The sequence below is a fragment of the Zootoca vivipara genome, chromosome 13 (genome assembly GCF_965207765.1).
Source record: "Zootoca vivipara chromosome 13, rZooViv2.hap1.1, whole genome shotgun sequence".
In the NCBI taxonomy this organism is placed as follows: domain Eukaryota; kingdom Metazoa; phylum Chordata; class Lepidosauria; order Squamata; family Lacertidae; genus Zootoca; species Zootoca vivipara.
Window position 1 is genome coordinate 25593888 of NC_142596.1, and position 16997 is coordinate 25610884.

The following is a 16997-nucleotide window of genomic DNA, read 5'->3' on the forward strand; positions in this document are numbered from 1 at the left end:
TCAGTAGCTGCTCATTTCAGGAGACTGCTGTGTTCTTCAAGCCTCTTCCGTCTTTAGATGGAGGTAGCTCAGCAATCAGTTCCTTGAAAAAAGTGTTTCTCTGGCTCTTGCAATCTGGTCTACATCCAGTATTTGCTTTTTCTCAATTTTATACCTGAGGATTATGTATTAATGAACCTTTGCTTGTCATCTATGGGTCTTTAGTTTATTAAGCTTATTTTTATTAAAAGCCTGTAATATCCATGTCCTCTCATTTCTTATATGAAACTTGTACAGTTCTTTTTCCCCCCAGGGTGTGTGTGCTGGTTGTTAAATATAATGATCCCTTCTTAGAAGGGTACTTGCATTTAAATGACACCTACATCAGTTATGGGGGCAGCACCTTTGACGACAGCCATCTGCAGTGAGTTGATAGTGAACTGCAGGTTGCTTAATAATCCCTCATGCATGATGAACACTCTGGGTGCATGATTGTGCAGATAATTCAAATGAGAGGTTGGTCAGACAGAACCATCCCTTCTGTTTTATAAAACTTAATGGCAGCCTTAGCCGCCTTCCCCTGCCATGGGCATTGTGGTGCTGGGGGTGGGAGGTCCTGTAATACACAACAGAAGGTACCAAACAGTTCAGGGTAGCTCACCTGTGGCCCTCCAGATGCTGTTTGAATAAAATTGTGACTGGCTTTTGAAATTTCAATTTATTTGGGCATGACATTTCCCCCCCCCCAAAAGAAAGCCACACAAGTAGTTAGGCCTACCGTATTTTTCCATGTACAAGATGCCCCCGTGTATAAGACAACCCCATTTTTTTCAACCCAAAATTAAGTTGTTTAGCTTTGGGGGGGTCACTTATGCCAATCACTCACCCGCCACTGCCGATCACTTGCCACAGCCACTACCTATTGCACACCTTGCCGCAGCCACAGCCAATCTCTTGCTTGCTACTGCCATTAATTGCACATCCCCCCTCTGCATTCGTTATCCATGTATAAGACAACACCAAATTATTGCCTTTTTTTAAATAGCAAAAAGCACCGTCTTCTACATGGAAAAATATGGTATTTAGTTTATGACCTGACCTATTCCTCACTGTCTATAATGCCAGGGTTCAAGATTTACTGCTCATGGATAACAAACTTTATTCAGCCCATTTACAGTACACAAAAGAAACACAAGAGGTACAACAGGCTTTCACTGTGGGTTTCCCCCCATTAATGTCTAGATCACCACCTACGGGGGAGATCCCCCCTGCATAAGCCCCTCCCCACCCCGGTGATGAAATGATGCTGAGTAAGAAACCAACCAAGGCTTTCCCTTATGCAGGGAAATATCAGTGGATTGTGGTCTTCGTTTACTTCAAAAGCAGAAAAGGAAACGCCGGGGCTTGTGCAAACTCAAGTTTTATGCTGCTTCTATCCACACTTTGTTTGCACCAAAAGCAGTTTAATTCTTCCTTTGCTGCAGTGAATTTAATCCTATATTCTGCCATTGCTTGGTCAGAGATAAAATTCCCCTCTCCCAGGGGATTGCATACAGAGCTTTTGACCCCAAGCGGCTACACTTGAAGCCAGCAATTGAGAAAATCTCCATAGGGTAGGAACTCTTGACTACAGTGACACACTAACCCTGCTTTCTGGAAGGAGATGGACACCACACTCCGTCATACACTACTACAGTGACATGAGAGCCAAATAGACCAGCTGTGGTCCTCAAGCCTCTTGGCTGGGCACCCTCTTTCCCTTATCCCACCTGCCCCCATCTCTAGCAGCAAGATGCTCCCATCATTTGCCCTAGAAACTGCAGAAATAGCTGCCTTCCTCTAATGGAGGTGTTGGGGTTTCAATCTTCCACACTCAGCTTCATTCACCTTGCCCAGTTACTGGGAGCTGGTACACAGGGCAAGGAAACTGGGCTTATAAAATACTACAGGACACTGCATGCCTTTCTCCTGCCTGTTTACTGCTGCACCTACATTTTCAGCTGCAATAAGAGGAATGGGGTGTGTGGAGGTGGGGATAGGACAGGCAGGGAACATTTCCATACCACACCTTTCTCATGCCTGTTGTGATGACAAAAGGTTGATAAATATTCAAAAAGCATTTTAGCCTGTGCGAGTACCATTTGGTCTCAGATTTTCCCATCATGTACAAGTACACCCAGAAATATCACTCCCCCCCCCGCCCATTCCACTAACAAAGGCTTGCTGATTATTATCTCCCCCCTGCCCTTGGTCTCCTTTGAAATGGCGGCAAATGAAAAGATGTGCATGTGTGGAGGTATACAGTACACAAATGAGAGTTTCACAAAGAGATGTTTTACAGCTCTCTGTTGGGGTTGGGTAGGGACTGTGATTTTTTTTTTTTCTTCCAGAGATGCAATAGCAACACATCTGCTGCTTCATTGACTTGATAGCTCCCAGGTTCCCACTGACAGATCCAGGCAAGGAAATAAACAACAGGGCCATCCACATTTCAGTGTGTTGGAACTGAGCAAGGAGTAGGTCTTTCTCCAGCCTCTGCTGCACCCAATGCAAAAAACTAGGCCTTTCGTCAAAGAAAAATTGCTATGGCAGCCAACAACGGCTGGTTCGCAAGAAACAATCCTTGTCGCAACATACAGGCCTTAGTTGTCCTCGTCGGAAGACAAGCCTTCGATCTCATCTCTGTCTCCTCCGATGGCCATCCAGAATGCTTTGGCAACCTACAATTCAAGAAATACCAAGACAATAAAGTCTCAGGGGACAGCCACACTCCTGCAGCAGATAAGAAACCAACTCATTTACACACCCGTGGTTAAGAGTGGAGGTCCCCTGTTAAGTTCACAAGGGCCAATCTGTGTGGCCTCAAACACAACAGCATTAACATTCTCTCTAAAGATAAACCAAATTAAGCAGGTTCCCATAAATTCTCCTTTCGCTAATTGAGGAAAAGGTGAGGCCACTAGAATCTAGTTGATAATATGCCAATGAGCCGAAGTACCAAAGCCCCCCCCCCAATAGTTGATTTAGGCTATTTTTGGCTTCGAATGCTTGCAGTGCAATTTCTACTTAGAAATGTTGGCCAAGAATGACTCTTTAAGGGAAGTTTTGAGCTCTTCTGAATCTCACCTTTTCTGCATGCAGTTTCCTCTGTTCGTGAGGCAGTGTGGCAGCCTTTTCTGTAGGAATGAAAAGGAAAGAAAGTTGCAGTTAAAACTGGTCAAGAGTCAAGAAAGAGCAGAAGGGTGTTTCTCCAGTTTGGGGGGGGGGGGACTGGCCAAGCTGAAAGAAAACTACACAAAAGGGACCAGCCTGAAAATAGAAAGTATGCACTGGTTCTTTCATTGCTGAAGAACCAGATACCAAACCAGCAATGTACCCAAAAGGCATATTTTTGAATGAGAAACAGGAAATCTGGACAGCTCATAAAGCTCATCTCAAGCATAAAAATAGTACTGGGAGGCCAAACATTCATCTCTGGATCAGTTTTTAATCCTCCATCTTTGCTCTCTCCTAAACCTCTCATTTACCTTTGCTGTGCTAACAAGGTAATAGGAGGCAGGCCGCAGTGTCCTTCCTCTGTTCCTCCATGTCTGAGATGCTGTTATAGCAGCATGCCAGGTGCAAGGAGTACTGGGAAATTCAATTTTCCTAGGGCCACTTGCATTTCTCTGTTGTAGGAGGAGATACCTTACTTACTTCATTCCTTTGCTGCCACTACAGTGGAACCTCGTGTTACGGACGGAATCCGTTTTGGAAGCCCGTCCGTAACACGGAACTGACACAAGCTGAAGTGCTGCGTCTGCGCACGCATGCGGCGCGATTTAGTGCTTCTGCGCATGCGGCAAAACCCAGAAGTAACCCATTATGGTACTTCCATGTTGCCGTGGGACGCAACATGAGGTATGGCTTGCAAAAGCTACAAAGAGTGGCAAGGAGGAAGAGTCAGATTCTACTGCCATCTCAGTGACATCACTGGGGATGAAGCAAGCTCAGGTTAAACCAAACTATCTTTCAAGTTTTAGAAAACACCCCCCCCCCCAAGTCTGACAAGGAGAGTTTCCCCCACCACTAGAAAACAGAAAGCTGAGTAGAATCTATATTGAAATCTTAACTCCCAGATTTAAAAAAAATAGGAAACTTCACTTGTGGCCAAGAACTGCTGGCCCAAATAGAAAGGCTTGCAAGAGACTGTGTCATACACGAGAAGGGCAGTACCTTTCATTTCCTTCAGCTTGGAGAACAATCGCTCGAAGTTCTCTAGGTCACCCTCTCCTGCAGTGAGGCTTGCAAGCTCTTGAATATCCATATCCAACATAGGATCTGCAAGAATCATAAGAGCGGAATGAATGTATGTCCACATTTGCAGCCCACCTCTTTTGGCTATCTATTTGGACATATGGACTACCTATAAGTAATCTACAAGTCAGGATTGATTTTATATGTATGTGAGCTGGTGCTGTTTTTTTTTTCTTTCAAACAATTTTAAGCCACGGTTTGCAACAAAAACAAGTACCGTGAATAAGAATACATAAAACCCATTAAAAAAACCAGTTCACTAAACACACACACATATCACTGAACAGCAATTACTAACAGCAGTTGCAACCAACATCAGGTGTCTCCTCTTTTTGTTACATTTGCATTAAGAAATTTAAAGAAAAGCTAAGTGGATTTAGACCAGGCATAGGCAAACTCGGCCTTCCAGATGTTTTGGGACTACAACTCCCATCATCCCTAGCTAACAGGGCCAGTGGTCAGGGTTGAAGGGAACTGTAGTCTCAAAACATCTGGAGGGCCAAGTTTGCCTATGCCTGATTTAGACCATATACATTTGCACTGGGCAAAGGCGTGGACCCAAAGATACCCCCCCCCGATTCAAACAAATTCAGCCCACAGCACTGGGGCACATAGGCAGCTGTGACCTGCCAGCTGCTTGCTGGAGGGGCAGGGCCCTAGTTGCTCCCAGTAAGAAGTTTGGTCTTGCTTGCTCTTTTCTCCCAAACCAAAGATAATTCCTCACCAGCAGCGGGGTCAGCTTGCTGGCTGTTTGCATCAGCCACGTCTTCTCCTGCATCGACAGCTCTCTCCACTGGCAAGGGATCAGGCTGGTGGGGAGGGAGAAATGAAATTAGATACAACATATGCAACAAGAGAGCTGGTATTCTGTCTTTCACAGGCCACAAGTCCCAGACCAACGTGGAAATTTCCCCACAAGCCCTGACAGAACTGGTTTTGTTCCACACTGCTAAGAAGACAGCAGGATTTGGTACTGGGCAAAGAATGTAGTATCCATGGAATCTTTACCTTTTTAAAAAGGTAAAGAGCAAGTTAAGTTCCTATTCCTCATGGCTGTGATAAGCTTAAGTTATGGACCTGTAAACTGACCAATTTAACCCACAAAGGGAGCTCATAGCTGCAATAAAGGGGACAGGAGTGCAAGAAAGGATGGACAAAGAAGGTTTTTTGGGTGGAGAGGGCAGGGAGAATTAAAAAAAAGGATTTAAAAAAATTACTGTTTACTTCTGGAGCTTCGTTTTCTTCTGTCCTAAGCCTGCGACTTGTGCCCGTTAAAGCAGGAAGGAAGCCAAAGCCTTGATTCACATCTGAAAAGAAAGAGCTGTGAGTATAACACTTGAAGTGATGCCAGTTTCGAGGGGGAAGCAGAAGCCCTTCCTGTATCACTTTGTGTGTGAGGTGTGCTCTCCGTATAAAAACATAAGCAGGAGCTTCGTGTAGCTGCTGATCAGCTGACTGACATAAGCATCATGGGAGACGGCTGTGGATCAAGGGATGAATGGGTAGAATTCCTATGCAAGAACCATCTTGGTGAGTTCTAACCTCCACCCACCCCCCATTTTCCTTAAGCTACGAGCCACGACTAGAGAGAGATGTCTGCCCAGTAACTAGGCTGTTCTCCGGGGAGGACACAACAACTTTCCCAAGCAGGCTTCCCCTGCACTACAGGGGGGGGGGGGACCTCTTCTGCCATTTGCTACAATGGTGCCACACTGAAGTTAAATTCAGAAGCCCCCTGAGTTTTTTGTAACCATCTGTGCAATCAAAGGGAAATCTCTCTCCCTCGTGGAGTCCTACAGAGTTTGCTCTGCTGTGATGTGTTAACATCTGTGACTGCGGACTTAAAGAAAGGAGGTCTGAAAACTCCCACCTTGAAGCCACCAAGTGGTTAGCCTTGCACATTCCCCCAACTGAGCAGATCTCCACACAACTTCACCCCTCCACAACCCAGAAGCCTTTGAGGTGAGAAAACACAATGGAAAGGGTGGTGCAGTGGTCAGAGTGCTGGACTAGGAGGTGGGAGAGACCAGGGGTCAAATCCCAATCAGCCATGAAGCTCCCTGATTGACCCTGGACCTGTCACACTTTTGGCCTAAACTATCTCACAGGGTTATTGTGATGAAAAACTGAGAGGGGAAGAATGAGGTATATCGCCCTAAGGAAAGGCGAGATAGAAATGTGAATGAAAGTGAATATAAAAAGAAAGGAGAAGGGAAAGGAATACAGAACAAGACAATCCAGGGTCTCAGCACTTCTTTCGGCTAGTATCAAATCTCTACTCCCATATCAAAATGTAATTATATGTCCAAACAGGTGACGTTATCTGACCAATCCAGGCACTCTTTGTTTCTCTTCACTTGCAAAGGAAATGCATCCAGTTCCAAGCACCTGGGGAATCAGTCCAGCCAGGTGCCTCCTGCAACCCAAGCCATTTCAGACCCTGTTTAAAGGAGATGTGCTCCGGGCCATCGCTCTGTGATGGGATGGAAGGCCGTAAATCTAGAAGTGAAGCACAGAGCACCAGAGGGAGCTTCATTTCTAGTTATAGGGGCTAGAGCGACCTGAGGCTGCCAGGGCTCTGCTTGAATGAGCTTTAATTTCTCATAAGCCTCGAGTGCCAATTCTGACACAGAATGAAGGCATGAAGAGGAGCCTGAGCAAAGCAGTGAGAGAGCAGAGGAAGTTATAGAGGAAGAGACACCGTTTTTAAAAAGCAGACCGAAAATGACGTACCATTTTTCATCACCACATTTGACCAAACATTGGCATTCAAGGCTTGGATGATTCGCTTCACTCCTGTCGATTCTGGAAAGTCGTCTAAAGAACCAGAGAGGGGAAAGGAAATGTGCTTTTAAAAAGGCTTCTTCAGAAATCAAGCAACAGATTAAGAAACTGGAAAGAAGAAGACACTATCTCTTAATTTAGTTAGGAATTCTGGGTGCACTTATTTAAACACACAAAGAAGCCTCTGATAATGTTGCTGTTTCTTATTTTTTAAAGCCATTCTGTAAATTCTGGGGAACTTTCTGAGATATTCAGCAGATAAACATATATTTCCCAAGAACAACACTGACTTTCTTTGGTTGAGGTGCAAAATACCACTCTTACTTTAAACTTACACCCCAAAATGTGTTACCCATCCTGAACCTTTGGAGGAGAGTGAGATGCAAATAAAGAGGTTGGAACAAAGATGAGAAATGTAATACTGAGTTCTCAGCCAGCTGTTGCTCTCTGTCAAAGCTGACTTTGCTCTAGCTCAGTTTTCAAATTAGAAGCAACAAAGAAGGGTTAAAAAAGAAAAAAAAGAAAGGAACACCAACCAACAACTTATGTTTGATCGCCTTTAGCATTTGTCTACAGATTTTCTCCTGCATGGAGTCAAAAGAAGCCAGAGAAACTGTGATGCCATCAAAAGACTGGAAACAATTTAGCTGGTTCAATTTTATTGTTAAACTGATGAGTCACCTTGAAATTTTCCCGTTGGGCTCTAAACTAGCAATTTTTAAAACTAGGAAAGAGATTATGATGTGACATGCTGTTTCATGAGGAAGGGCTGTAGCTCAATGGAAGAGCATCCGCTTTGCATGCAAAAGGTCCCAGGTTCAATCCCCAGCTTCTCTAGGCAGGACAGGGAAATACTGCCTGTCTGAAACTCTGGAGCGCAGATGGCAGTCAGTGTAAACCAGGCATCCCCAAACTTCAGCCCTCCAGATGTTTTGGACTATAATTCCCATCTTCCCCGACCACTGGTCCTGTTAGCTAGGGATCATGGGAGTTGTAGGTCAAAACATCTGGAGGGCCGCAGTTTGGGGATGCCTGGTGTAAACAATACTGACCTAGATGGACTAATAGTCTGACTCAGTACAGTATAAGGCAGCATCCAATGTCCCTAAAGCATCAGCAGCCAGCTTGCAGCCATGGCACAAGGTACAATGCTGGAGACAGCTGGTTCGTAATTCTGGTGCTGTGTCTGTCACCAACAACAGACGGCACCAGTGCAGGCAGAGAAGCTGGAGAAGAAGCGTGCCCAGAAATAAGAATCTGCAGAAATCTAGGCCAGGGGTCCCCAGACTTACCCGCCTTCGGGTCGGTGCCCGCCGCGCCGATCGTGCGGCGGGCGGGGGAGTGTGCGCGCAGTGGGCCGGAGGGTGGGGGAGTGCGCGCCAGTGCGCATGTGCACACCCATTTACTGGCGCGGTGGCGCGCTTCCAGGCCGGAAAAATCGCCGAAATTTGTTTGTGTGCATGCGTATGGGCCTCCCCCGACCCGGAAGTGCACCGGAAATGACCTCTTCTGGGTCGGGAGAGGCCCATACGCATGCGCAGAAACGATTTACGGCGATTTTTTTCAGATCTGGAAGCGCGCCGCAAGAGGGCGGCGGGGGTTGTTGCGGGCCGGACTGGGAGGCCAATTGGGTCGCATCCGGCCCGCGGGCCGTAGCCTGGGGACCCCTGATCTAGGCAGAAGCCTGGCAGGCAGGCAGCAAAGTTAACTTCATGGAAGGAGGAAGTAACTCACCATCCTCATCTGGCAGCTCTTCCGGGTTGAGCTCCACCAACTCAAAGCCGTGCTTGATGCACCACTCTTGCGCTTTCTGTCGGCTGATGCCTAAAATAAACGGAATCTGGTTTTTGCCAACAACAGATGCACTTCCTTTTGCAGCCACATCAGAACCACAGTACTGGGAGCTCCTTGGATGGCATGCCTTGGGAAGGGCTTTTATTTTGTCTTAGAAGCTATATATGGGCAACTTGTTCTGCCCAGAACCTCGCCATCATATATCATCACACTTAAACTAATTTATGCAACCATTAAAGGCTGGAAACTGCAGAACAGTATGTGGGACTTTCAACAATCTGATCAATGCAGCTGATGCAGAACTCAAATTGTATTTTTGAGTCCCACGATGGAAGAAAAGTAGGATATATATATACAGTCAAGGTCAGCATTCAGCACATGTTCACAAACTGTGCTATCTTACTAGGATGGAGAGCAGCGTTCGCCAACCCAGTTCTTGCCATATATTCTGTACTCCAACACCCATCAACCCCAGCTAGAACAGCCATGTCCACCCTCCCAAAGGCTGGCCATGTTGCCTTACCATTTTCAGAGACTCTGTCACAGACTAAGATCATCACTTCTGGTAGCCACTCTTCTATGAGAGGGAGCCACGTAGAGATGCTGTCTAGCCCAGAGATCTATAAAAATTACACAGAGGTTGCTGGCCTTCTTCTCTAGGTAGTTTTTTTAGTATTACAAATGAAAGTGCTTTAAGTACCACTATAGAGAGGCACTCTCCTTTCTGAACTTCAGGTGCACAGTGACAAAAACCTTCTTATTCCAGCAGGCATTTTATGGTAGTGTTTAGGTTTAATTGTTTATTCTCTGCATAGTTTATTTTTATGTACACCACTTAGAAAGGCTAATGATTAAACAGTATATAAATGTCAAAGTAAATAAATAACATAGCCCTGATAAGAAAACACAGCTGAGAGTAGTCCACGTTGGCGACCCCTGACTGCTATACTAATTTATATAAAACAAATAGAAATTGCTTAGCAATTTCTCAGGAAACTTTTTTCTACAAGCATTATGGATGTGCAATATAAATGGTAATGATGTAACTCAGCTAGAATTTCCAAAAACTGGGATGGTGTTGTTCTGAAAACAGAGCCAAAAAGGCATTCAGCAACCTGGTGCCCTCCAGATGTTTTGGTCCCTATCTCCCATGAGCTCCAGCCAGCTCCAAAAGAGCAAGTTGGCAAAGGCTAATTTACACAACATAGGTGTTGTTGAAGAGAGAGAAAAACGTTCTAACAACTGCATTGATTTATTATGAGGGGAAAGTAGCCAACATTAAAAGGCACATAAATATCCATGCTGGAATTATCACATGAAGGTGTTCAAGAGTGTCTGGGAGCAAAATATAAACAAGAATTCCCTCTTGCTTTTTACAAGCTCCTCCTTACCTCAGTTTTGGGGCAGGCAACCTTAAAACTACTTTCAAGGAACTTACCAAGTTATTTATCAGTTCCAGAACTGGCCATTATAATTTCCAGAGACAGAGGGTTGCAGAGATCAAAATTATTATTCATGAATTCATTCCCTGCCTTTCTACAAAAGTACACAAGGCAGGTTACAGGAAACTGCAACAGTACAAAACAAAAGTAAAATCTAATAACAAGACCAAACCCCCTCCTAGAAAGCAAAACAAACTAGCAAGCAAAACCAGTAGCAATTTTAAAAGATCACACATGATCCATTAAGACAGGCAGGCACTGAAGTTCTGAAGTACTCACTGATGTGCTGTCAAAATAAACCAAGAAGGCTTGCACTGACTCAGCAATTTCAGCTGTCACAAGGAACTGATTTGTCACAACGCAGAGATGGATGTCAGCTGAGTAGTATTTATTCTCTATTGTCCAGGGGTAAAACCGGGCCCCGCTGCCCGTGGAAACATCTTCGGGAAGCTCATTTGTCCCAATGATACCTGAAAGAGGAACATATGGAGGACCTTAAGAGGTGTCGATCATGACCTCACAGCCCCTATCCTCTTTGGGAAGCCCTGGGAGTGGGGAGAGAAAAGAGGGACACCCAGAGCATGCTTGCACAGTCTTGCCCAAACAGATGTTACTGTAGGAACGGGTTGCTGTTATTGTTAGTCAGATGCTCTGTTCACCACCCAGTGAATTTGTTGTTAAAGGGGGCATAAAAATGCTGCACACCAGGGATAGGGAAACCTCCTAATCAGACCAAGGAGGCCCTTTTACCCAAACCACACCCACCTGGTCACCACTACTACACCTTAGGCAGAGATAGGCCCAGAGAAGAGCTTCTGGAAATGAACAAGAGGTTTGTGGAGGCAAAGGTAGTCAGTCACTAAGGAATGCCAGTTTCCCCGCTCCAGTTGCTAACATAGACAACAAAAAGTTTGTGAAGAGAGAGATGATTGTGGCAGCAGGGCTTCCTGGCGGCCCACTCTGTGGGTTGGGTGGAGCTGTGGCCCACCTTCATCCCATAAGTGGCCTTCCCATAAAAGTAGCTCTTAGCCTAGCCAAAGGGAGGGGCAACCTGATTCATGTGTGATCCATTTGTATCAAATAGCTCCAACTTTAACTTACATCCCACACGCTAGTGTGCAAAAGCACCCACAAGCCCTCCAGAACCTTGGAATAGATGCATTCAAGCCATTGGGTTTCAGAAGTTTCCCTAAAAAGCAGTGTACGTTTTCATGCAAATATCATAGAGCCCTCCCACTATAATGATACCTTTCTATATCTAGCTGCAGAGAGAACATAGCCATTTTAGGATAAGCTTTCAAGTCCATACTTGCTTTTGGCCCCCCAAAAAGGCTTTTCAGAAAACTGCTATAAAGGCAAAAGTACGTGGGTTTGGAAACAACCGTGTCTCGATGGAATCGCTCGCTTTTCATTTTTGATCTCCACAACTATAGGGAAGGTCTGTGGTTTCATATCCAAAGAGCTTTGAAAAATCAACAGACGCAATTGGTGACCACAACACTTCAGCTCGCCTCAAGGCCAACCTCTGTGGTTTGTGTTTTCACAAAACGCAAGCCAGCTCTTTGACACCTTCCTACTGTGCTCCGACAAAGAAGATCTGCTGCAGCAGGCACCCAGCTCACTCACATTTGCAAAGTGAACTACATTGAACAGGGGTGGATTTGGGCTCCCATCTGAACCAAAGGGCCGGTTCTGCATGCAAGATGTCAGTGTAGAACAGGGGAAAGCAAGAAGTCCGAACATTTGCTTAAATCACATATGCAGTGGTATGATTCACATGACACAGTAAGGCAAACCATGATATGGCTTTCTGTGATTGGGAAAATGTGCTTGCAGCCACTTTGCTCCTCTCCCATCCTTTATACCAGGGGTCCCCAAACTAAGGCCCGGGGGCCAGATGTGGCCCAATCGCCTTCTAAATCTGGCCCGCAGACCGGGGTCCGGGAATCAGCATGTTTTTACATGAGTAGAATATGTCCTTTTATTTAAAATGCATCTCTGGGTTATTTGTGGGGCCTGCCTGGTGTTTTTACATGAGTAGAATGTGTTATTTTATTTAAAATGTGTCACAGTGGCCGGAGCGGACTACTTCAGAGTAACGACTCTACCCAGCTCTGCATTTTATTCTTTTATTGGTGCTGCGTATTTACAGTGCTGAAGTCATTGCTATTTACACAGAGCGATGTGTTCAGTCAGGTTCAGAACCTCCGAATGGCTTTTGGCGCGTCTTTCTCCAACACAAAAGCTTTGGTAGACCCATCCTCTTTCCTCTCCTCTTTCTGCGCAATTCCGGAGTTGGGGGGATGGGTCTCCCCCCCTTATTTGCCCCTTCCTGTCCCACCTGGGACCCTGGCTCCGCTACCTTGCCTGAGCCTCGGACACGACTTCCTGCTTCCCCACTGGAATCGGAACTCTCTCTGCTTTCCCCTGTGCTCGGGGATGGGCTTGAACTCAGGAGGGGAGGGACTTCGCGATATCCTCTGTCCCTCACAAAATGCATCTCTGGGTTATTTGTGGGGCATAGGAATTCGTTCATTCTCCCCCCCCCAAATATAGTCCGGCCCCCCACATGGTCTGAGGGACAGTTCACCGGCCCCCTCCTGAAAAAGTTTGCTGACCCCTGCTTTATACAGCCATGCCATGCCAGGAATTGTGGTTAATCTCTCTTCTCACTATGAGCTATAGCCAAGAACAAACAAAAGCAGAAGTCCTTTCTTGTTTCAAGTTAAGCTTCTGCTCCTGAAGGCTTTTTTTCTCCCCACATTGGAGGGAGCAGTTTGTATTCAAACCAGTTCCCTGAGCGCTTTGAATGCAAGCTGCTTTTTCTGCAGAGGGGGAAATAATCCATTTTAAGAACATTTCCTCCTCTGCAGAGACTTCAAAAGGACTTCATGCAACCAAGGTTCATCTTACTGTTACTTACAATGAGCCTCTCCCAGCATCAACCAGCTGATTGGTGCTTGAACATGCACCTTCAAAGGATGTTGCTGCAAGTTTCAAAAGATGTTGCTGCAAGTGACAATCAGCATGATTGGTCACTGTGTCATCCTTTGAACTTTGACAGGCATCAATCACCTGATATCTTTATTACTGGCAGGTGGGTGATCCCACCCATCTGTCAAAATAGGCCTATGGGGATTGGGGAGGGGGAATAAGGATCTGGCCTGCCAACCCGTAACAATTCCCCACACTGATATTGCCCACCTTCTCTCACTCAGGATTGAAGACAGTGTCCACATCAGCAGTTGTGGCCCCAGGTGGATTTCAGCTGTAGTACCACTAGAGTGTACAACAAATGACCACAGACACAACTAAGCTAGACTCATATAAACATCAACACAGGGGCGCCAGACATTCACCCTCCTGCCATCTCAATTATTGTTTTGGAAATCTGATTTGGGAGTAATCACATTGTAATATACTTGTATGATGATTTCAGCTATGACTGTATTCATATTTGGTTATATGTTCTCTTCTCCATGCCTGTTTGTGTTATTTGTTTTGTTGTTATTTCATATAATTGTACATCAATTAATATAAAAAATATCATATTGCCACAGATTCCAGTCCAGCCTACCCAGGAGACTAGACAGTGACTGCAAAAGCAGAATTTCCATTTCAAATAAATAGGTGGCTGTTTTTATGACTTCAATCCAGAACACACACACACACACACACACACAAATTCTTTGTATGTTACTAGGTACTAGCTGTTCTAGTAAGTTACAAATTCCTTCTAGCCTGACTTTTGACAGTGTTCCCAACTTACTTCATAGTATAAGCAGTTCTGATTCCTTCAAATGCTTTTTAAAGTAATCTCATTTACTGTAATTCTCTCTGGTTTGGGAAAGTATGCAAACAGAGCTCCTGCTTTATGTGTCTGGAGAGCCACCTGCTGGAGTAAACTTCAGAAAACCTCTCACAGAATTGCAAGAAAATCTACAGGCTGTGTTCACATGATCAAATTTTGGTATAATAAATCAGATTATGTAAAAGCTTTGTTGCATCCACCCACAGTCCCATTGCACAAGGAGAAAAATAGTCTAAGTAGCCAGAGTTAACCATAGTTCCCATTATATGAGAAACAGCAGCTATGGTTAATGGATTTCAAACAAATGAGGATTCAGACAATGCCTTTTGTTTCTGGGGTTTTAAATTGCTGTCATTTACCTGTCTAATAATTATTGGAATTATATGTTTTAACTGTTTTATTATAACCTGGTTTGAGCATATACTACTAGAAAAGTGGCACTGCAATGTTTTGCACAGATATTGTGTGCTGTACAGATGGCAGATACCAAAGAGGTACATTTGGAGAACACCAGATCAAGAGAAATGTGAAATGCAGAATACGGGAGGTACTGGAGGAAGGACAAGAGAGGAGAGGAAATGGGTCTCCAATGTGACAGCCCTTCCCACCTATGCGAGGACTGACTGTGGCCACCAAGGAGACAAGTAAAATGATCTCTGCATATACTCCAAAGCACTCTTTATTACTTCACATGTCTGAAGATATGAATACAAAGGTTCAGAGTCTGAGCTCTGAGCACCTTCTATAACCCACTTTACTCCTCACACTTCGGAAGAGCAATCCGCACAGGCCTAAAGTCTACTTTATCTCGCTCGCTCCCGTTTATTAGTAGCTATTTTCAAGCCTGACACCGAGAGCAAGTCTGTTGTTTATACTCTGCACATGCTCGTAGACACTCCATTATTTCCCTGATTTTAAAGGAGGGAAACTCTGGAGTTGGCAAGCAGGCTCCAAGTCTAACTCCACGTAACTGAGTAACTTGTTTGCATTTTAAGGGGGGGAGGAAGTTCTCAAATACTGCGACGCGCAGCTGCGGGGGAGGTGAAAATCCCACGAGAAACGGCACCAAAATCAGAGGCTGCGCCGGGAGATGACGCAACGGCGCAGCAGTTTTTTAAAAAAACAAGGCTGACGGGGGTCGAGCCGACTCACGTTTCACCAGCTCTTCCCCGGGGAACTCGGCGGCGCAGCTCGTGATCAAGGCGCAAGGAACAGCCATGACACCCGCTAGATGTTCTGAAACGGCCCTGTGCTTCCTCTTCCGGTCTAGGTCACGCCCCTTCCGGTCCATTTGGGTCGTACTATTACCGCCCCGGTGAGGGGACAGAGACGTAGAATGTTTGCGGACTGAGGTTTAAGTCTTTTGTGTAGAGGAAACGAGATGTGAAATGAGAGGGAAACATTGGGTTCCGCCTCACCCCATGGCTTATGTTTTCTCCTTGCTGCATCTCCACACAAAAACCCCTCAGATTGACAGGAATGGTCCCGCCCGGGCCGCGCGTCCCGTTGCTAAGGCCACGGTCACGTGGTGCACCGTAGTCCCGCCGCTGTGGGGAGGGAGCCTCAGTCAGGACCCATGGCTGAGGTGGCCGGGCCGGGGGCGGAGATAGGGCACATTTTAGTCCAGGTGGGTCCAAATAGCACTGCAGGCAAGTCCCTCACGGCCGCCTCACTAGCCTCGTTTCTATTGGCCTTGTGGCCACTTGACCAAACTCCCATGAACCTTTGTTCTTATGGCCTCCCGCGCCCACCCAGCCATAGTTCCCAAGTTCCCTTGCGTCGCTCCCATTGGACGCAGTGTTGGCCTGAAGACCCTGATTAGGCTGGCCATTTATAATTTACAATGGCTAGCCAAGAAAAAAACGAGGAGGAGGAGCAGCGTCCACAAGGAGGACACAGGTTTGCTTAAAAGTGGCACATGCCAATTCATATGTGTAGATGCACATTTAAAAATAAGCACGGTGGGAGCTTACATTTGCATTTTAAACTGTTCCATGACAGGAACAGGGGGTTGGACTGGATGGCCCTTGTGGTCTCTTCCAACTCTATGATTCTATGATTCTACATGTTTAGAGAAGAGATGTAATTCAGTAGTAAAGTACCGGTATCTGTTTTGTATGTCATAGGTCCTAGATTCAATCCTCAATGGCATTTCCAGGTGGGTTTGAGAATACCTCCTGGCTGAAAGAAACCTTGGAGAGCTGCCACCTCTCAGTGCAAGTTGACAGGCCCAATGGTTTCCCCTCAATATAAAGCAGCTTCCATTGTTTCCTAAACAGCAATCCTGTACATCTTGCCACCATTGTGACCTGATGAATTAGTGTGGTTCCTCTGCTGTCCAGGTTTGCTGATTGTTGATGGGCAACTTTAAGCTCTCCCTTAGAATTTCTTTAAACCAGGTTTTGACTGGGCAGCCTAACAAATGTTTCCTTCACCATAGGGCACATAGCCACACCAACCCAAGTGCAAATATCCCCTCATACATCCAGGGGTCAGCAAACTTTTTCAGCAGGGGACCAGTCCACTGTCCCTCAGACCTTGTGTGGGGCTGGACTATATTTTGAAAAAAAATTATGAATGAATTCCTATGCCCCACAAATAACCCAGAGATACATTTTAAATAAAAGCACACATTCTACTTATGTAAAAACACCAGGCAAGCCCCACAAATAACCCAGAGATGCATTTTTTAAGAAAAGGACACATTCTACTCATGTAAAAACACGCTGATTCTTGGACCATCCGTGGGCCGGATTGAGAAGGTGATTGGGCTGCATCCGGCCCCCGGACCTTAGTTTGGGGACCCTGCATTATGCTCACTGTGGACCCCTCTGAAGTGGTCAGTCCCTGTGCCTCTCCTGGGTGCTCTTATTACCCTGTTTCTCATATTT

The 16997-nt window shown here is 45.7% G+C and overlaps 2 protein-coding genes across 3 annotated transcripts in view; one reads left to right on the forward strand and one right to left on the reverse strand.

The window, feature by feature from the left end:
- Positions 1-1113: 1113 nt before the first annotated feature.
- On the reverse strand, positions 1114-15822 carry AAGAB (alpha and gamma adaptin binding protein). Its single transcript, XM_035132283.3, has 10 exons — positions 15259-15822; positions 10575-10765; positions 9377-9473; positions 8794-8883; positions 7009-7092; positions 5500-5582; positions 5000-5084; positions 4195-4299; positions 3106-3155; positions 1114-2699 (listed from the first exon to the last, which is right to left on the reverse strand). Exons 1-10 carry the CDS (start codon positions 15395-15397, stop codon positions 2622-2624), a joined length of 1002 nt encoding a protein of 333 aa, XP_034988174.3. The 5' UTR covers positions 15398-15822; the 3' UTR covers positions 1114-2621.
- The window catches only part of IQCH (IQ motif containing H), an 86505-nt gene continuing 85095 nt past the window's right edge, over positions 15588-16997 (forward strand). The window contains exon 1 of one of the 2 annotated variants that reach the window (XM_088657035.1): positions 15588-15733. In XM_088657035.1, coding sequence (XP_088513161.1) covers positions 15683-15733 — 51 coding nt within the window. In that variant the 5' untranslated portion in view covers positions 15588-15682. The remainder of the gene's footprint in view (positions 15734-16997) is intronic. The other variant, XM_088657036.1, reaches the window with a different exon arrangement.